General features: G+C 36.4%; 1 protein-coding gene across 1 annotated transcript in view; it reads left to right on the plus strand.

Moving 5' to 3' along the window:
• The window catches only part of PTPRM (protein tyrosine phosphatase, receptor type, M), a 331,529-nt gene that overhangs the window by 205,236 nt on the left and 103,588 nt on the right, over nucleotides 1-22,705 (plus strand). The window contains exons 15-17 of the mRNA XM_010006866.1: nucleotides 16,583-16,734; nucleotides 19,220-19,294; nucleotides 19,520-19,546. Coding sequence (XP_010005168.1) covers nucleotides 16,583-16,734; nucleotides 19,220-19,294; nucleotides 19,520-19,546 — 254 coding nt within the window. The remainder of the gene's footprint in view (nucleotides 1-16,582; nucleotides 16,735-19,219; nucleotides 19,295-19,519; nucleotides 19,547-22,705) is intronic.

Genomic DNA, 22,705 nt, shown 5'->3' on the forward strand with positions numbered 1-22,705 from the left:
AGTAGAATATTAATTACGCTTTTAACTATGAGAGGTAAATAAAATGAGCATCCACTGCCTGCCTAAGGGTAAATTGCAGATTACTGACAACGTGACGTGGCTTACTAAATGTCAGTTTTGTCAAACAAATTTAGAGGAACAGTTAAACTATTAGCTTCCTGTTGTTACAGGGGTTTTTTTGCAATGAATGACTGTTCATAGCAGCAGGGGCACTGTACCATATGGAACGCTAACAGAGCTAAATTGAATAAGCGAGATGAATGAGGAGATAGCACTACAGACGCACTCAATTAGTTTATAACTGTCTATTAACTTCTGTTGGTGGTTTAGAATAAACAATAGATTAACCATTACATCCCTTCTTTTTCTTTCTGGAAGCAGTAGAAAGACAGTGTAAGGATGGCACATAGTGAAGAAAAAACTAAGGAGTTTCTTTTTTTTTATTTTTACTTCCTGCTTTCTAATGACTCACCTTGTGTGATGTTGGCAGTACCTGCAAGTAATAAAATGCACTGTTTCCTAGAAACAAACCACAGTATTTCAGATGTGGTTATGCACATAAAATAGTTTTTTACTACAAGTACCAGGAGTTACCCTGACAGTTTCTTAGGACATGGTTTAGTAGCCAGGAAACACTAGAATGGCATGAACACCTCAAGACAGTCCAGTTGATTTGTTTAACAGTTAAAGGAAGAATGTTGCGACTGGTGCCAAAATAAAAAAAATATAAGTTATGTGTCTGCCTGTGTCTGTACCCCAAACCATTTTTGCCAGTATTACTTTCAGCTGAAGCATCAGTGTGCCCCTGACTAGAAAAACTTAAAGTATATTTGTTTTTGTGTACCAGATTATGTCCTGCTCAAGTCATTAGGGTCAGATTATTTCCAACTAATTTGAATCCTAAATAAACATATATCATGCAAGAAACTACTATCCCTGGCTTCCATTTCAATACATTGGTGAGAGATGAGGAACTCCAGAGGATTAGCCTTTTTTCCGTTTAGCGACTAGTACTTCTTAGCTTTTTCACAAATAGAAGAGGTAGCTAGGAAATCCTGGGGAGCAGGTGCTGGGGACCTAAAGGAAAGCTGAGAACAGTGTTTAGGGAACACAGAACATTAATTCATAGAAAGCCCAAATCCATTAGTTGCACTGCTCGTGAATAAAGTTGTTTGAAAATGCAAAGCTTCTGTTCTCTGGACCAAGCCTCCATTTAGGTAATAACATTCATCCTACTGAAATACTTTACTCTGTCGGCCAAATGCAATAGTCTTCTCCATCATCTGTGTAAAGAGTAACACTGCTGTCAGCCTACTGCTAACTTCCTTCCAAGATGCATTTTGCAGTTGAGTGGAGTGGTTTCTGTCTGTCCCCTTAACCATACATATTTCACAGGAAGTGACGTTAAGTTTTAATTAGTAAAACTCCATTAAATGCATGAAGCACCTCAGGTGAAAGGAGTGAGCAATTCTAATCAAGTGGAAAAAGAACATGGGAGTCTTAAACTGTGTAGGAACAAAAGCTTCATAGACCACTGTAGTGAAAAAAAAGGAAAAAAGTGGCAGAGGCAAACTCAGGCTGGGACTACAGAGGAGAGAGAAGACATCCTTATCAGATGCAGGCCACAATATTAATGCATTCCTATCCATATGGTATTTTTATATGGGTTTTTTTTCAGTTTTACTTGCAAATGGCAGTGATTAAGAAACTTTACCTGATTTCTGAAAGCAATTATTGTAGTAGAGGAAATATTGTTTGGCTACCATTTAAAATTCTACCAAAACTGATGTTCAGGGGTCAAAACCAGTTGTCTACAAATCTCCTTCAGCTGGCACTTCTGAATCTGGATTTTTGGAAATCTCTTGTTTATCTAGCTTCTTGTTACCATAATTGAGGCCACACCTGGAGTACTGTGTCCAATTTTGAGCACCTCAATTCAAGAGAGATATCGAGGTGCTGAAGCGAGTAGAGAGGAGGGCAACGAAGCTGTTGAAGAGCCTAGAGAATAAATCTTAAGAAGAACGCTTGAAGGAGCTGGGAATGTTTAGTTTGAGGAAGAGGAGGCTGAGGGGAGACCTCATCAGTCTCTACAACTACCTGAAAGGTCATTGTAGAGAGAGAGGTTGGTGCTGGTCTCTTTTCACAGGTAATTAGAGACAGAACAAGAGGGAATGGCTTCAAGCTGCAACAGGGGAGGTTTAGACTGGACATTAGGAAAAAGAATTTCACGGGAAGAGTGGTTAGACACTGGAATAGGCTGCCCAGGCAGGTGGTTGAGTCACCATCCCTAGATGTGTTTAAGGGTTGTTTGGATGTGGTGTTGGTGGATATGGTTTAGGGGAGAACATTGTGGACTAGGGATGATGGTTGGACTCAGTGATCCCAAGGGTCTTTTCCAACCTGAATAGTTCTATGATGCTATGGTTCTATGATTTCTCATGTAACATCAACTGGGGTCTCCTGACCTGTAATTCACGTATGTCAAAATCTTATTGCAATGTCATTGTCCGCTCTGATTTAGTTATAGTTGCTTATGTGTAACAGTGTTTTGAAGGAGGACACTATTTAAACAGTGAACGTGTCCCTAATGAATTGCACAGATGACCACTCATCTATTTTCAAGTTATTTCCTCGCGGTTGATAGAACACAGTGCTGGTTTTTATTTGGGGTTTGTAACCTTAAAGGCACAGTTAAAAATTACCCCCCAATGGAGTGTAGTGTCATTCCATGCAGTGACTTGTGGTTCAGTATAAAGCTCTTATAAGTGCCCAGCGTGCAGCACTTAGGTCATCTTTTATATTAAGAGGATTCCTTTATTAAGTTATCCAAGTGATTAAGTTTAATGAATGTACTAGAGATCCTGTTTTTACATTTGGTCTCACACAAGTAAAAGTTTTGAAAGGGAAGTCCATTAGCTCTTTGAAAGAGGCAGCACTCCTTTTTCCAAGGATAGAGGTGGAATGCACAATTCAGAAATCCTCATTCACTTGACTCTCCACTGAAGTCAACTGCAAGGAGTTTTGTAATTTGCTTTGAAAGATACACCTTTTTAACAAGTTGTCTAGATAGCCTAGGAAATACCAATCTAGTAAAAACATTTGTTTGAACTCTGATTTTAAAATTGTTAGAATATGAATCAAACAGTATGTTAAAGAGAAATTTCTATGTTCTAGTGTATGAATGTGATATATTTGTAGTTCTGCATTCATTTCTTTAGCTTTAGAAAGCAATCACAACATCAATGATATTTTCAGGTGCTTTTGTATAGTTAAATAGCCATAGTGAATATAGTGTGGATTACGTATCCTAATTCAGTAGAAAACATACCAAGATTTGTGCCAAAACATCAAAAGAACCTGTTCCACAACAAATACTGTCCTGCTGAAGAAGCCTTCCTACTACTGCAATTTTTTTTTAAGTGCAAAAAAAAAATATTTTAAAATAGCAGTTTCTCTAAGAAGATAAAATATCCACTTACTCTCAAATGTTACTGGCTGGTAGTGTTGTCCTGAAAGTTAATATCCTGCTAATCTCTTTCTCTAATTTATTTTAATGAGACTCCTACCCAGACCTGTCTCCTTACCTAACCTGCAGTTTATTACAGGCCTTAAGACACTCCCTCTCTGAAATCTTATTGGGCTTTAACAGATGATTATGTGCTAGTGATATTATTTTTAAAAACTCATAGAAAAGATATTGAATTAAAATTCCTCAGGGGTACAGAATCGTTTCTGTGGAACTCTTTTGAGTTTTGCTGCAGATGTACTTCTTTCTTTACAAATTCTGAGGATTTTTACAGAGTTTTTTTAATAAACAAAGAACAGTTTTCTTTGCAACTGTCACAGTTTACATCCTTTCTCTGTAAATAATTTGTTGGACAGTTAATTTTAGCACTACCACACTATATCTTAGAAACTTTATTGTTGTTCTTTTTAGAGGAGTGTAAAGGAATGTTTTGTTATTTTCAACACAAAAGCCAGTTACTTCTGTTTCTGGCTTCATTGCTGCCTCTCTGCAACACTTCAGATAGGTTTATGTGTCTCTGTAAAACTCAGTATACTTACTGTATTACATCACTACTTTAGACTGTAATATTCCAATGCATTTGGAGTACTGGGCTGTGTATTGTAAGAACAGCAGCTATCCTTACTGTTAAAATTGCAAATTCCAGCTGACTGAGGTTTGTAATTATGTAGTATTTTACTTGTTTGGAGGTGTTGCATTCTGAAGACCAGCAGAGTGCCTAGCAACTCATTTTAATACATATTGTGTTCTCATAATGGATTATTTCATCAGGGGAAGGACTATGACATTATTTATAGCTTTTATTCTGTTTGCTCAAAAGAAATTTTACTATGCAAGCTCCCTCCTGAAGTTTCAGAGTTTTCCTTTTGTGAGGATAAAAGATGTGTTTCTGTCTTTCAAAATGTATTTTAACAGAATTTAGAATTAGATTTGAAAAAGTACAAGGCATTAATTTTCTCTTTGTGTTTCTGTGACAGAGGTGTAGACTTAAAGGGTGTGTGGTTCCATGCAAAATTTTGATTCCACACTCTTTGGATTATAATACTGCTTGCAGATGGCAAAGCTCTGAGTGAAAAATCCCATATTATATGCAATGATTAATTAACATTCTTTTCAAATGTTACAGTTATTGTGGCTATAACACTGATGTTTTTCAGATGAAACTCTATTAGAAAGATTTAGGGAAGCTTTCCTTGACACCTTTCTAAAATCTTTTAATTAAGAAAGCCTTTGGTGCTAATAGGTTCAGGTTTGCCAGAATTATAAATTAAGGGGTCTCAATATGTGTATTTGAAATGTTCCCACCTTAAGCCACTATGGTATGTGGCTGTGTAAGCTGCCCTTTCTGTAGTGGTATGAAGACCCCCTAGAGTGGATTAATTAACCTGCTTTGCCATAGAAGCCTCATATTCACATCTCCATATGAGCCACTGAACATAGGCCATAAGACCCCAACACATATACCTGCTGACAGAGAAGTAGGGGCTGAACAAGTTCATTAGCTGTTCATAAATGGGGGAGATGACAGTTTCTCCCAGTAGCCCCATTCCTCTGCGTGGGATAAGATTGGATTGAAGGTGCAGCTATATCTTCGACTCACCAAATAGCATCACAAGGTCTCAGCTGGATCACTTACTCTTGTAGTCACAGCTTTGGATTACCAGCAGTTGATCTGCTGATGCTGTCCCACTGCCAATTAGATGATATACCCATGACTTGGGAGAGCACTTGAATGGTTAACGAGCTACATGCTGCTAAAGAACCTCTGCTTAGTGCCTTCGTTCCCCAGTGACCACAGGGGGCTATTAAACTAGTGCACTAGTAAGAACACTACGCTCTGGGTATATCTTCATGCTCTCTGCTAGTTATTCTACCCGCCTTAAGGGGATGGCCCAATTTCAGCAGCCCCTTAGGAAAAAATGAGTTTCTTTCTTACATGACTGAGTATTGCCTATTCCGAGTTTTTAGTCAGCGACTTTTGTCAAGACAGATTTCTTTCTGTAGAAGAGAAGACTCCTCTAAAAGGCTGATTAAAACCCTATGCAGTTGGATATTTTGATCTGCTGAGGTGTATTGAATGTAAGAAAAGTCTTAAAGGAGGGAAAATGGATTCAGGGAAATAATTGCCTGAAAAAGCAAAAGGCACATGATGGAGGTGGAGTGTAGGTAGCACAGCAAAAATCATGTGCGAGTTTGTGAATGCTGAGTACCATCACCAGCAAATATGTTGTACAGGCTGCTGCCTGTACTGGGATGCAAAGAGGCAAAAAATTGTCGCTGCAGGTGAGGAAGTATAAGACTGTGGTTCAAAAGTCAGTGTGAGCAAGGAACACTGTCTTATGTAGAAGGCGATATACCCAGGAACTGAAGAAGTACTTCCCACTGCATGGGTTACATAGGAACCAGGTCAGGATGCTGCTCTGTCAACCAGAACATCTGTACTAATACAATGACATTTTTCATCAGCAAAAAACCTTTGTCTGATTTGCATTCTGTTACTGAGAAGCAGGAAGCCAATGAATGAGTTTTATTAGATTAAGCCTTTTAAAACCTTTGCTTTTGGTTCTGCACTACACCACTGCATACATTAAGTTCTATATTTACATATATATATATGAATGTATATAATGCATACAATAGGTTTACATATATTTGAATAGCAAATATGCTAAAGATAATTCTATTAAGGAATGTTTTTAAGAACAATTTATTTTTACTGCATTTTATGTCTTTGTACAGTTAAAGCCAAATGCCTTAGTTCTGTGAGAGCAATATCTATGCAGAGACCTAAATACCTTGAGGGAAAAATATTTCTTATGTTTAAAACTGTTACATGTACTATTGCTTTATAGTAACTTGAGCCTATGCAAGCCTAGAAGGAACTTGTTAAACTCCATAGAAACCTAGGAATCTGCTTCCTCCGCTGAGACTTGCAAGACAAACTTTCTAATCCCACATTGAAAGTAACAATTTATTTCATGTAGAAAATTCCTGTCCTGTACCCAGGTCAGCCTCAGGTAGTAATGTATTGTGAGGTTAGGGATTTTCTGTTTGTGGAAGGAACCACTTATGTAGCAGATCTGCATTTAAAGGAGGACATTTTCCTGACCATGCTTAAGGAGTTTGGAATATCATAGAAAAGCTTAGAGAAGCTAAGTAGGGTAGGGAGGATGATGAAACTACCCTATAATATTATACATCTGCCATACAGCTCTGTAACTCCTCGCACTGAGAACACCTCTGAAAATGTGATGAAAATTTGGTGTGGGAAAATCGTCCCAGAACAAGTTGGCATCAGCTTAACATCACCTCTTGTCTTGGTTTGTGAAAGCAGGGGAATGTTGGGCACCTACAGTGCACAACACCCCCAGGAGTTTGAGGTTCCACTTAAAACTGACAGCTATGGGGTAAGAAGGTGTTTTCTTTCATCCTTAGCCAGCCTTTTCAAAAATGATAATTAGTTTCAGGAAGAGAATTTCAGGATCTATCATGAATGCATTTTTGTGAAAAGCTTTCATGTTCCTGTTGTCTGGCACTACGCATAACACAGCTGTCTCCTCTGGAGTAGGCCCCAGTGTTGTCTGTTTAGTTCTTTATTCAAATCATATGTTAGTATGATGGAGAAAAAGAAGCAAAAGAAAAGCTGCTGAGACAAAGGGGAAGATTTGCAATGTTAATCGCAAAATGTTTCATGTAAACAATATGTTATAAATACAGTATTCCTGTACCATGTGCAGTCTTTACTACCCATCTATACAATACTGTGAAAGTAACATATCTCTCTGTAAGTGTGATATGATATGCACATCTTTCACTAATGTGAATTGTTTCTTTTCAGTTTTATCTCTGAAAAGGAAATTAAGTGTGTATATTCATTTGCATACAAAAGAAGCCAGGTATTCCTGTTAACTATAAGTAAAATGGTGTATATGCTAACAAAAGGGAAAGTGTGGGTTATGTTTAAATTTTCATTTACTGTTGTTAATAGAGCGAGCTAAGAAAATGAAATTGCTCTTTGTGTGGAAAAAAAGTAGCCTCAGGTAAAAGGAAAGGTCAGGTGTGGAATTTTCCTGTGACCATACATTTCAGAAAAGGATGTCTTTGGAAACGTCTAATACTTTATTTCAGTAAAGTTGAAATAGTGTAATAGAAAGCATGTAAAGTAGTGTAATGTCATTTTACATTTATGTACAATTAATGTAAAAGAGATTAATACAAATCAAACACAATGGAAAATGCAACATTTAATCTTCATTAAAATGAGAACATGGATATTATTAAGACTGTGTTATAAAATCCAAATTTAATTTGCCTTTTTCATGGAAAATTACCGTATTCTCGTTTTGCAGTTCAATGTGAACATAGCTAGCTCTCTAAAGAAAAAGCTTTATTGATAAAAATATTTACACAAGCTTTGCTCCTTCAGTTAGAAAGGTACTTTACTACATGTGGACTCAAGTTGTACCAGCACAGAGTCTAATGATACCTAGTGATAACCCAGTATCCAGTAATAACCTAAATAATACTGTGACTCTGTGCTCAGGACATTGTTTAGCAGGTGGTTGAGTATCTCCAAAGATGGAGATACCACAGCCTCTCTGATTCACTGCTTGACTGCCCCAATGATTACAAATTTTTACTAAGATCTAATGGGAGTTTCCTGAGTTGCAACCTGTGTCTAGTATATTTTGTCCTTTCACCATATGTGTAGAGACTAGCTCTGCCTCCTCTATACACTCCCTATACTGAGGTGTTAAAAAAGAGCAGGAATAGCCCCCTGTAAACCTTTTCTAGGCTCACCATACACAGCTTTCTCATTCTTGCTCCAGTCAGAATTTGTGTATCAAGAGAGACATCCAGGTTCAATTTCCTGTTCACTCAGATAATATTTAAAAGTATATTTCCTTTCCTATCAGAGGGTCCTAATCACCTGATTGGTTATACGTGGTTTTTTTTAATAGGAAGAACTCACAAAAAATAAACTCTGGTTTTAAAAATGTACTGCTCTGAAGAAATTCTGGATTGACTGGATCAGAGAGTAAGAGTTGCTGGTTTAGTGGACAAGGCTGTCAGCTGAAAGAGAGGCCTGGGTGCTGGGCCACTCCTGTGTCAAAAACTATAGCCGTATTTTCCTTCTCATTTCCCATTCCCCTCCATGTTTTATTTGTCTTTTTTTCTGTTCCACTGTTTCTTTGGTGATGCCATACTTCATCTGGGAACTACTACTGATATTTTGAAAATGGGATGTAGCCAAGTAACTTTTCTTTTTGCTTGGATCTCATGTGATGCTAATGAGCCAATCTACTGGTAACAGTTAAGTGCAAAAAGACCATTAAAGTTCTGATATGCAATGAGTAAAAATACAAGTAAAACACAGAAAGCCAAAACTTTTTGGGTTTGGTTGGGTTGTTTGGGTTTTTTTTGTGCTGGTATAAATCAAGACCATTTTTGTTAACCTCCTCTTTCATTTAAAAAGTTTGTAGACGTTTTGCACTCAGTTATTGTAATGAATCCTCCTCTCCACCCTTGTTTCATTTCTCCTTCTTTTCTAGCCAGTCCTGCTAGCATTGGCAAGACTTCTTGGTCTCCCAGTACTAGTTTCCATGTTACTGCAAGTGCTTCTAATGTCTCTGTGGCAGAAATGAAAGCCACAGTGATTGAAAGGGGGTGAAATGAAATTCTATTGTATCAGGAACACTGTTTTCAAAATTCAGTGTCAGAGCATTTTTTTAAAGCTCAATCTCTTGTCTTCATCAGAGAATTCAAGAGCATGATAAAAATGAAAGTAATAATGCTAGCACTTGCTCTGCAGCAGGAAATTGATAATGAAAACAAAGAGAAAGCACCTAAAAGAAATAATAATAAACCACCCCTTTATAAAGTCAGGCAAAAGGGCTTATGTACCCTTGTCTGTAGTCAAATATTCATAATCTCCACATCAGTCTTCATTACTGTTGTAGCTTTACTTTGTTGTGATGTCAATACAAAATATATTTTGAACTTCTTAGGACATAGAATAATTTTATCATTTAATACAGGTTTGCAAACAAAAAAAGAAATTACACAATTCAGTGGGATGGTGTCTACCTTTTTCTTTTTTAGTTCTCTTGACAATTACATTCTCTGTGGTTCTCTAGAAATGCTAGTTACTGAAGTGGGGACAACTTATAGAGCATTTTATTAAGTGTTTGCTAGTTCCTGCTCCCTTTGATAATATATCTCCTGACTTTATTACCTGTCTGATAGAGTGTTGACAGGACACAGTTTAATGTCACTGTGTAATTGCATTCTTGAGCATATTACATTTCAATATAAAGCATATAAATGTGAAATTGAATGGCAGAAGTTTGCTACAAGCACAACTTCACTATCACTAATGCCATACTATTTCTATTTTCCTCTCTCACTTGATTTCTATTGCTTCATATTTGTGTCTCAGCCCATTTGGGGGAGATAGAAAGGGTTCCATGCACAGCATTTTTGTTTTGATAAGAAATACAAAACAGAATAAAAATATCAATTACTTATGATGATAGTTACATAATAACATAAATAAATTTACCATTTTGGTTTAATTGGAATACATATTCAAGTTCCTAAAGCTTCTTTTCTGTGTGGACTTTTTAACAATGAAAAATAACATAAAGAATACAGATGGGGCATTGGAAATGCAAGGTATGTACTGAAAAATAGAAAGCAGTATTTTGAATTTCCTAAAGCAGATTAGAGGAATACTCAATTATTACCAAATGTGTACTATTGCGAACCAGAGGTGGCAGACTAAACCTGAACGCACTCGTGCACATTTAATTCTCACACTGATGCATGATGTGTGTTCTTGTGTCTACCTTAGAGGACCCATTGCTGAAAACAGGAAAATATCCATAGTTACTGACAAGGACTGCTTTGTTGTTTAAGTAATTTTGCTTTATTGTTTAAGTTGTGGAGTCTCCTTCACTGGAGACATTCAAAACCCACCTGGATGTGTTCCTGTGTGATGTACTCTAGGTGACCCTGCTCTGGCAGGGGGGTTGGACTAGATGATCTTTCGAGGTCCCTTCCAACCCCTAGGATTCTATGATTCTATGATTCTGTGATTTAATTACAACATAAGTATGAAAAATGTCTGAAAACACAATAAACAGCTCTTAAGTCATCAGTAACATTTGCAGACTTTCTTATATGCTTTTTATGGAGCTTAAATTAGATCTTCAGACTGAGTGTCAATGAACCAGTGATGCTCATTAAATTATTTCAGATTAAAACATTTTCCTCAAAATAAGTATGTGTCATTTTTTAGGTTATCATTGACAAACAAAATAGATGGACAAAGTAATTAATTTCTAAGGTAATTGATCTTCACTGGTGTCTCATAAGTAGCCTAAATAATGCAAAAATGTGAGTAATTCTAAGTGTTAGAAAAGCAAATAAGGTATTTACACCCTGTTTCTTGCATAATCTGTGCAGGGATTGTTCATATAATTTAAAAATGCATTAAATCTTTAATTAAAAGTCCACCAGATTTAACATTGAGTCTGTGACAGTGCCGAGTGGCAGACCTTTAGAAAAATGTAGGAACAGTGTGAAGATAAGGTAATGCATTCACTGTCCTTTACTCAGCCCTCAATCAATTTTTCTTTTACCAGTATTTGCTTTTGGTGTCTCTAGAGTCCTGTGGTGATGTGTTCCACAATTATCTGGTTTGTGTGAAAGTATTAGCTTTTAACATTAAAAAAAAAAAAAAGGTCTGTATACTCTCTGCTTCTGGTTCTTACATTGTTGAGAAGTAGTACTTCTCTACACAATACCTTGTGGGATCAATTTATAACTTTTTAACCCTATTTCTAATTTTTACTACCAATTAAAAATTGTATGTTGTCCAAAAAACATTCTGAACCTGCAGTTCACCTCTTTTCTGGATCATTGTTTGTATGGTGAACTGTACAAATCCCAACATGCGTTTTTGCAAGATATCCACTAGTAATTATTTTCTGTTGTGAAAAATGAACATTTAGTCCTACCCTTTGTATTATATCTTTTTAGCCAGCTATTATTTCACTAAAGGGTCTTACTCATTATAGTTTAGATTATTTCAGGGGTTTGGTGATCAAACAATTAAAAGCTTTTATAACTACAAGTGCACCACACCAGTGAGTTGCAGCAAATTGCTTGATCTTTTCTTTATCAGGCACATTTATGTGCCTGATACAAAAAGAAAAGTAAAATTTCAAACAATCTATGTATAAGGAGAAGCTGTTTTATCTTAAGCTACAGTAAATGCAGTAGTTCATTGAATTAATTAAAGGGAAATAATCAGCCCAATTCTTTTTAGCAACTCTATTACTGTATCTTGGTAATGGTGGTGTGTTGCTGGAGCTGTGGAAAGCAGCAGCATCTTGTTTCTCCAACTTTGCCTGGAAGAAAAGAGGCCTCCTGATACATTTCTCTAACTATGGTCATGTCCCATTGTGCCTCACGTTTTGCACCCAGTGCTTTACAAACATAGAGTCACCAAATCATCGAAGGTCTTAGGTTGGAAGGGACCTCTAAAGGTCATCTAGTCCAACCCCCCTACAAGAAGCAAGGACATCTCACAGTAGAACAAATTCCTCAGAGCCCCATCAAGCCTGACCTTGAATGTCTCCAGGGATGGGGCATCCCCACCTTTCTATGCAATCTGTTCCAGTGATCCACCACCCTCATCTTAAAGAACTTTTTCCTAATGTCCAACTTAGATCTACCCTTCTCTAGTTTAACACCATTGCCCCTTATCCTATTGTTACATGCCCTAGTGAACATGTTCCTTTCAAGTATTGGAAGGTCACTATAAGGTTCCCCCAGAGTCAAGGCAGGACAGAGAAAATTAAGACAGGTAAACAGAGGGAAAATGAACTAAACAGAGGCTGATAATGTAGCAGCATCTCAACAGTTATTTGTGTTGGTTTGTTGGAGAGTTTGGGGCAGATTTCACAGAGACATAGGATTTTTAAAAAGGTACTGAGTAAGGCTTGCAGGGCTTCTAAAAGGTAATTCTTTCAACTAGAAGGGACTGTACATGAGGAAATGCAGCATTTAAGAGTCTCATGGTAGCATTTAAAATTGGCACAGATTGTGATGAAGCCTTTAGCTTATTATTTTCTTAGGGTGATTTTATTAATAGTTGTAACAGAACAGAGTAAACTAAACCCAAATCCCACACAGGTGTTTTTATCTGTATGGGTGTCTCTTCTGCATTTTACCATATTTTTAAAGTTACACCAGCCCACTTCTCAAAATATTTTGTGTCTTAAAATGCAACAGTGCCTAGCTAGCCTTGAGATTTTTCTGAATACCAGGCTCCACTTTTCTGTCACTAGTGTAGTACATTCTCTTTCCTCATATAGTGATGGTAACACTACTAGTGTGATAAGCTGATCATTTTTGCTTTCCATACAGGAAGAATTTAATGCTAGGTAATCACCATGGAAGCTTCCATCTGTTTTATTTTTTCCTTTGATTGTAGATCTCTTTTCCTTTAAGAAGGAGGAAACATCAGAAAGTAGCTATGAAGTGTCTTTTTCCATGAGTGAAGATGATAAAATATTTAAGTCTTTTTTTTCCCTCCAAATCTAAAAAGATGAGTGTTAATGGTGAAGTACCATGGTTTTACGAGTTTCCTGGATCTTGTATAGATAGAGCCTCCCAGGGATGGAGGGATCCAAGGGATGGATGAGTTGCAGAGATTGCAGCACTTCGATACTTACAGTAATATCTGGAAACTGCAGGTGTAAAAATGTTATATTCAGCTACAGTTTACTTGACTAAGGCTAGTGGGTGTTTGTATTCCCAGCACAAAAGTCTGGCTGGTAGCAAGCTCTTCATGTAACAGTTGTTTCAGATTTGAACTGTTCCCATAAGACCTATTCCCCGAATTAGATTCAGATTGAAAAGTACTGTACAGTTGTTAATGTCATAAAAAACAATCTGCTAGAGCTTAATTATGGGACCAAAACCAAAAAATGAAGGAAATGAGAAAATGCTAGTGTCATTTCTTTTAGAAAATTAGCTGACTTTTTATAAAATTTGAGTTCATGGTGTTAGTGTAATAAACAAGAAGAATGGCTTTTCTTGGGAAGGGTATGATTTTTACTGCAAAATGAAGAACATTCCCTATAACAGCAGAATTAAATTTTTTGGTACTCCTAATGAATGGCTGGTACATATTTTACCATTTTGTGGATTTTCAGTTATGGATCGTTATCACTATAATGTTGCCCAGGGCAATACTACTAGTAATTTTCTTTTTAAAAAATGTTAAGGAAGAGTTGTTACCTGTTCACCAGTACATGGTTCACATGGAAGAGTTCTCAGAGAAAGTCTGGAGCTTGTGTGATTGGCAGTGATTAAAGGTTTTGTGAATACAGTACTCACAGATCCACTGATGGGCAAGGGAAGGCCACTAAACACTGTAGTTTCCTGGCTTTAGTGCGTATGCAGTGTCTACATAGCTAATTGGATTGACAACTGGTTACAGAGAATCTGCTGATTCCAGCCTAAAGAAAGGGAAGTCTTAGCTCTAGAATTAATTAATTATTCTGAAGTATTCTCCTATGGTCTGCACAGCCATGAAATAAAATAAGTACAATATTTGTCTTCTAGATGAAGCCTCTGTGACCACACTGTGGATGCTTTCATTGTCACAGTTCAGGTTCTGGCTTCACAAACCCAACTAAACTGGGATTTGCCCAGTGGTTGGCAGGTGGTGGGAGTAGCTGTATGTGCTTTCAGTTTAGGATTAAAGAGGATCAGAAGAGGAGCCATTTATGACAGTGTGTTGCCATCTGAGCTAAGGGTGCAAGGAGAAAAAAAAATACCAATTTCATGTTACAACTTTGATAAGCCTCTCCTTATAAAGACTTGACATTAAGTTGTTCATACATTAGGAGATATATCTCAGTATATTAAACATTCATTACAATTAGACATGAAGGAGAGGGTAGATGGAAGGATGCAAAGATTGAAGAGTTTTGTTTAACTTGAGTGAAATTTTACTGTCTCTTATGTAAAAGAGTTCAGACTAGATTATCTAATGGTCCCTTCTGTGTTTATACAATGTGAAGTAATAAAGAACAAGGTTTGTTATCAAGCCTACAAGGTAAATTAGTGTTGATCAGAAAGGGACTTGTTAAGTTCCTCCATTTAATCTCAAAATTAAATTTAGAAACAAAACCTTTGTTTAGGAGTTATTTCTGCTGTCCACCAATGATATTCCAAATTACAAAATAAGGAGCTATACCTCATCTACAGAAAGGATGTGACATGTAACTGTTTATCTTACACAGTTTCTTAGCTGGATTGTATTATTATCATTAGTGACTTTTGAATTCCCTAGTAATTAGCATTCTTGTATGAGTTTTTGTTGACTCAGTACTTCTGTGTGCAATGACCCAATGCTATGCCTGCATTTACTGCTTCTATTAACAACAAGACTTAAGTTTCAAAGGTCTTTTGATCTTTAGTCATGGACTAAGATGCTGCTGAGCTTGGTACTATATCAGGACAGAACACAACCATAGCTCCTGCCCAAATTGCTTGTTACCTAGGTGTAAGATAAGAGACAACAGCTAGATAGTTGGGGAATATGGGGAGACTCTGAGGCAATACTGATCAACACAGTGAGCAGTAATATCAGTATTTTGCAACATATGTCTGCAGGCAGTGACTTGAAGTGGAATAGTGAACTATCAGTAGGGAGGTCTACAGAAAGCTCTTCCCATGCAACATGAGGAGAGACAAACATGCTTGTTTAAAAATCTGGTAGAGGCTGGTATAAAATTTTTGCCTGTGGTGGGAATGATTCTTTCATACTGAGTGAGAGTTAACAAAGAAAAGGTCTTTAACAGCACAAGTTAGTTATGCTTGATTCAGTAGGCCTCTAGAAGTGGAAGGAAACATAAATGAGACAGAAAGCTCCTGTAAGTTCTGGTTGAAGATGTGTAAAAGATCTTTCTTGCAGCTGGATATGAGCTGGCACATTCTGTTTTACACAGAGGACGAGTCATTGAACGAACAGATGTGAGATGAAAGTCTGTGCAAGAGTTATTTCTGTGTAAAACCTATACCTTGATGATACTATGCAGAGGACTCTGGAAAATTGAAATGAATGCTGTAGGCAAGGACTTGGGGAAAGGCTTTGTCTAAGACAAAGTCATGGGCCAGGGAAGCAAGCCAAATGTGCATGGGACACCATCATCAGGATCACAGATATTTCACACAGCATGAGGGAAAAATAATGAGTTTTGGACATCTTATTTTGTGACGGCAGCTAAGCGTAACTCTGAGGGAGACAGACTGAGATTTTAGTCTAGACAGAAACAGATAGATGTGGGAAAAGGGGGTATGTGCATCCGAAGCAGTTCTGTAGCTTAATGAATCACTGTTAAAGTACCAGAGTCAAGATCTTGTCTCTGACAGACCACTCCTGCTGAGAAGCAACTAACTTTTGTGAGTAATACTCCTGAAATTGAGAGTGACAGAAAGTAGTCTTTAGAAACACAAATAAATTTTCAATGTCACTTGCTTGTGCAAAGTCTGTTAAGAGATCAAACATATACTATACAGTATGATGTACACCAGTTACCTCTATTATATAGTGTCTTAATAGAACAGCTCCAGACAGTTCTGAGCATGCAAGGTGAAAATTGTTACTGATCTGTAAGTTCTAGTGAAATCTTCTCTCCTATAATTTTTATTCATGAATTTAAACACATGTATCCTCTGATAGTAGTCCCCTTGATGTGAGTAGTAGCTCACATCACCTTTGTATCCAAGTAGTCCACTTTAATTCAGTGGTGCTCCTCAGGAATTAAGATGCTGTTCACCATAAGTCAGAGCATTGGCAACTATCACTTGATTATCATATGCCATTGAAGAGAGCGTGAAATCAATTTAAGTTTCCAGAAATGCAGGAATGATTGTAAATGTGTACTAATCTAAACAACATGAGGACTATGCTCATGGAGTGTTGTTTTATTCTTTCTTCCTTTCTTTTTTCCCCCTCAACATTAATTTCTCAAGAAAATTGGCTAAAAAGCGGAAAGAGACATTGAGCAGCACACGGCAGGAAATGACAGTGATGGTGAATTCAATGGATAAAAGCTACACTGAGCAGGGCACCAACTGTGACGAAGCTTTCTCTTTCATGGACACGCACAATCTAAATGGGAGATGTAAGTTTCATCTTTTTTCTCTTTTTTCTTTTTTTGTTTTCTTGGAAGGTGGAAAAAAGGTGCAAATGGTTCTTAAAATATTCCTTATTACGCAGTCATGGAAAATCCATGGGACTCAGAGTTTCCCACTGTGCAGCACATTACTGTGTGTATTCGAATGAGCAAGACAGTCAGACATCAAGAATAGACTTCTTTAAAAATAATGAGGATAACTGAGCTTTTTTCTGTCCATCCTTTTCTTTCTTCTGCAGAAGAGCAAAGACATTACTGAAACAGCTGTATTTTTGCCTTCATCCTATCTCTATTATGTTAAAAATTTTATATCCCTCATGCTATTCCAAGTCCTTCAAATGTTTTCCTTGCTCCCTTCTTCTTTTTGTAGATGAATTTTCTTTTTGAATGTCACAAGTTAATAAAGATGATCTGATTGTCTTCTTATTTCCAGTTCTAGATGATGGTCTTTATGTTGCTTGTGCATAGGAAGAACTCAGTGTAATTATCTGTTCTGCACTTTCCTAAGAGATTTTCTAATATCCTGGCTCTTCTTGGAATTACCCTGAAAATAAATAAAATTTGGGATATAAAATTTCCTGTATTAGAATTGTAATCAAGGATTCACTCCTGTCTAGAGGTTAGCACTAAGCAAAGACCAGGAAAAACAGCAATATTTTATAATTGCGAAAAAGAATGAAAAAATATTTGCTGTGTTCAAAAAAAATTTTTGTTTTCTGTAATTCTTAGAGGAACCTCAGTTTTTCTTGCAGACCAGTTTTTTTTAACATCTTCAGAATTTGTCAAAGATTGAATTTTGTTTCAAGTATGTGAGGCCTAACTCCCACTCTTGAATAATAATATGCCTAAGCATTTATCTCTGATGAGTTCAATTGTACAAACACTCTACAAGGTTTCTAGAGGGAGACTTCTCTCAGCAGCATTGGGCTCAGAATTTGCAATGTTCATTTGCATTTGAGTTACTTTTAAAATTGCTTTGAAATAGATCTTTCAAAATCTGAGTTGCCTTTCTGGTGAGAATATACCATTGCAGTTAATGAGGTTGCTTACTTCTGTGAAGAGATCAAGAGGTTTGACTTCATCTTTTGTCATCATGATGTAGTTTATCAGTGGTGTTACTGAATGGTCACAACACCCAAAGAGGCTGCAGGGAGTTTTTGGAACTAAATCCTCTTTATGTAAACCACCTTAAACCGGTTTGAAATTATTGGCATAGCAAGTATTTTGAACCTTTTGAACATCTAGAACCTCTAATCAGACTTTCTGTGAGAAATATGCTAACCAGAAGAAGCAGTTGGACAGTCCTTAGTAATAATCTTTATGTAATGCCTTGTGCTCAAGAGATTTAGACTATTCCTACTTTTTGTGAAAGTTTATTAACCTGGCTGCATTCTGTATTTAGGCAGTTTAATTAGCTTCAACATCCCTGACCTCAACTAATCTCTGCATCCATATCCAAATGGAATACCACTTTGTTCTTTCCATCCAGTGATTCAGGAGACAGACTCAAAGGAAAGTTGTCTCAGATAAATAAATTTATAAAATAAGTGATAACTGCCAGCATTATTTAAGCCAGTTTCCAGATAGCTCCATCTTAACCAGGGCTGGAAACTGTATGCTCTAGAAGACCAACACAAAAAGAAGATGGATGAAAGCCAGAAGGAGTAATCTCACTCCTTCTAATCCAGCAGACCCTGTCTTCCTCAATTCTACTTCTCTTTCACAACTTCCTGTCAGTCTGTTTACAGGTATCCAAAATATGCTTGCATTCACTTAACCTACTGAATTTGAACTGTGTAGACAAGCAACTAAGACTGAATTTGCAGTGAGCTTTGCTTAAAAGCTTTTAAGGATTCTTTGGTTGAACATCATGTAAAGTGATGTGATTAACTCCCACCTGTTGAATATATCTCTGCTTACAACAGTGATTCACATGATCTTTGCATACCAGGGTACTAACTGAACTTAGTTTGCTGCATTGGGCTTTCTCCTAGGTTTTACAAATGGTTAAATGATCAAATACCAGTGCAAGCATTGGTCTATGTATCACTCCCTGAAAATCATTGTTAAACAAAGAGTAAACAAAAAGAGAGGAAACAATGAACAATAGCAGAATATTTTCATACAGTACTTATAGTATTATTAAGTGAACTTACCAATGATCAAAGCTTCTTTCAAAAACACCTGTTGATGTTGTGATGTCTTTATTCAAGCATCAGTATTCATTCTAATCTTGAAGAAGTATATTTGTCATCACCAAAGAAAACGCTTTCTCTTATGACATTTCTTTTCAGACAACTGATCAAATTCAGTGAGCTGTTTTATTCAGCAGGCACACACTAGGTCATGATTCCTGTGCAACAAACATAACAGGATGGACTCTAAAACAAGTAAATCACATACCCTGTATCACTCAGCATAAATAGCATGGATCAACTACGCTGTCTCTAACCAGCTTTGTTTCTTTTTGCAGCTGTATCTTCACCATCTTCATTTACAATGAAAACTAACACATTGAGCACAACAGTGCCTAATTCTTATTACCCAGGTAACAAATTTTTTTCTTGATTTCCACCTTATATAGACCTTTTCATAATAAAAGCATATATGATTATGTTATGCTTCTTGCCATAGAAATTTAATACATCTATAAGCAACATACTGGTTGCTTTACAGTAGCTTTCTGAAAGAAAACTCAGGAACATTTATCAATCATTTACTGTTCTCTCTCTTTTTACCTTTTCTGCATTGACCTGCTTATGATGTATGACAGATCCATTTGTGCCAACTGCAATTTTAGGTGAGAACATTTCCCTTTATCAAAGTTTATTGCTGAAGTAATTTAGAAAGTCACAGTTCTTGAGATACAGACAATAGCATGCAAAAAGCTGGAGTGCTATGCTAAAGGGAGGGGTGATAGGCTTGGCTACACCGAGAATGCTAAGGACAGTTATTAGTCTTGATTACTACTGTCATAGTGCAAGTCAGGGGAGAAAAGAGAGAAATAATCTTAACAAGTGGATTTGTGAGGAAATGCTTATGCATGTATTTGGAGTGACACAAAAGAATTTGATTATTGCAGCAATTTAAAGCTTCCCTCTTATTTTTCCATTTTCTCTCAGAACTGAAGATGTCACTTCTTGAAAATAACATTTTTTCCTAATTAGATTATTCATGGTACAGAAAATCAGGCAGAATACAGTTTTGGCCATTGACCATCTCTCATTTCTTCTCAAAATACCACACAGTTTCTGATGTGCTTGTCAAAGTGAAGCTTCAGAGGAGAGATGGTATTTTGATCAGCAAAATGATAACATGACATCTAGAGTATATAGTTTATTAGGCATCAGGTGTCACAGGAATGAAATAAAACAGTAGAACTGTAGGTTTAAAAAATGCAGTTACAGTGTAAGGAATTTCCCCTGGGAATTTAGGAAAACCTGCTATTGTCCAGTGTCAACAAGAGAGACGTTTCTGAACGGTGATAAAGCAATAAACATGAGGTGCTACTGCATTTTCAGTGCTTGAGAAACTCTAACTGCTTTGTGGCTTGTATTCGTTTACACCTCCTTCCCATACTAACTTTAAACTAAACAGGGAGATTTAATTTTATTTTAATTAGTAAGTCAAAACATAATAGTACACTGTAGCAAGAATTCAAACTCCAATGTTAAGCCTGACTGCTTACTTACTTACTCTTTTTACAATGACTGATATTTCTACAACAAATATTTTTCTGTCTCCTTTTTATTGGAACCACTCTAAAAAATATAAGACCCTTTAACTGATTCCTGCCCTTAAACTGTAAGTTAAACAGGCTTAAGTGAGGGTGAAGCACATAAGAAGCAGTTTTGGAAACTAATCCTAGAAATTTGTTGTTGTGAAAGATTATTTAGCACAGAGCATTTCACTGTGATACCTTGGAGAAGGATCTTGTGCGTTTTTATACATTATGAAAATCTGGAAGAAAGTAACAGTAGTGACTCTAGCAATGTAATAATCTGCATGCAAATGAAATTTGCAGTGCCTTTTAACTGCCTGGGATGTTAGATTTTTTGTGTGCTTTAGCATTCATTCAGCGCTTCATCCAGTAGATGTTCTTTCAGAGCTTGTGAGTGGGCAAGGAGAAAAGTACTATTTTCAGGAGAAAAACTATGAGTTTCCAATCTGGATTATTAAGTTATAGCTAATGTTTTATCTGGGTTTGTTTTGGTTTTGTTTTTGTTTGTTTTTTGATGATCCTTTGCTATATAAAAAGCACGGCAAAATTATTAATTATCTTTTATATATTTATTTATTTATTTATTTATTTTACTAGTCATAAACTCTAAACAAGTAAGTAAAAAAAAACAGAAAAACACACACTGGGAAAAAAATAATAAATTATTTGCTCTTACCAAGTCTATAAAAATCTTGAATTAGCTACATATAGATTTTATGGTCTACTACAGCAACCTGTGCTTAATCATCTCAGAAAACCTTCCAATTTATTTCACTGTGAGAAATAAATATTTTTCTAATCTTATGTGTTAAAAAATTTGTAGCCTCTTACGAGTAGTGTTCCATTCAGGCCAGGTGTCTTCCAAAATGTGTTTATGACTGCCAGTATAGGAATAGTGTTTTATCTGAGGTAAATCAAATTAGCTATGCTCATGTCAGTAGAGAAATACAGCTATTAACAAAAAATGCTGAGTTTTAATTGCAACCAGTATCTGCTCTTGCTGTCTTCCAATGTACAAAGAAGTTGTGTCAGACTTTAAGGTCAAGACTAGTTAGAACTAAAGGAACTGTCCAGCATGATGTGCTGGGAAGGTCACAGGTCAGGTGAATGGCTGAGTTTATTTTTCAAAATCTACTAGACAGGTCACAATACGCTTACCATTCCTACCTTTATGTGCAGCAAGATCTGTGGACTATTCATGCAGATTAGGAACTTTTTAGCCTATTAAAACAAAACAAAAGACTCATAACTAGCGGTGAACTCTTTAAATGATGCTTTATTTTAAACTTAAAAGTTCACTCCCGAAGAGAAAAAAATGTTATTAATGCAGCTATAAGAGATAAAGAAATTGAGAAAGGAAAATTAGTCTTAAAAAAGGAGCTCACAGGAAAGAGTCATGAGGATTAAACTGCTGCTTTCATAGCACAAGACCCCGTTATCTGATAACTTTGGCTTCATCTTAATTACTAAGAGTCTGTGATACAAGGAATTCTGTAGGTTGCAAAAAAACCCCCCAGTTTTCTAACCTGTTTCTGAAACTCAAATAAGCCACTCAGAAAATCATTATCAACTTCCTACACTTTTTTGTCTTTTGTGTCAGCCACCTTGTAGTTTTCAGGTGCCATTTCAACAGCAACATACTGTACCTACACTTGTATACCACGCTTCATGCCATGCATTCCAAGGTGCTTTGCAGCAAATTTTATCCCAAATTAGACAAAATGTCAAATGTTATGGCTAAAAGATTAGTCCCTTCCCTCTGCGTTAGGCTAGGTTATTAAACTGAAAGGAAAAATAGTGAAATGTCCATACTCATACCCATAATTTTTTCTCTGTTATTTTTTATTTAGGCTTAAATGGATAGTTACTATTGAGTGTATGCTTACTGAGGACCAGATTTCATGTCTTAGTATCAGTGAATTATGAGAGCCTAAAATCATCTTTGAAAAATTATTTGTTGAGCTTTGTGGTTTTAACATCATCTTTTAGTGATAACACTAAGAACAGAATCTCACCTTTAATGAGGTGTGGTAGTAATCTTGGTGATTACATGAGAATCTGGGACCTTTTCATACAGAATACTTGTGGAACTTCCTGCTATATCTAACTTATGAATGTGGAAATATTATTTTAATACTTCCCTTTCATATAATAAATTTTACAAAGTAATATTTATTTAACTAATACAGCACTTTTATAAACATCTTGCTATATTTAGTGTGCGGCTAGTGAGGAGTA

Source organism: Chaetura pelagica, unplaced genomic scaffold (genome assembly GCF_000747805.2).
Source record: "Chaetura pelagica isolate M959 unplaced genomic scaffold, ChaPel_1.0 scaffold109, whole genome shotgun sequence".
Classification (NCBI taxonomy): Eukaryota; Metazoa; Chordata; class Aves; order Apodiformes; family Apodidae; genus Chaetura; species Chaetura pelagica.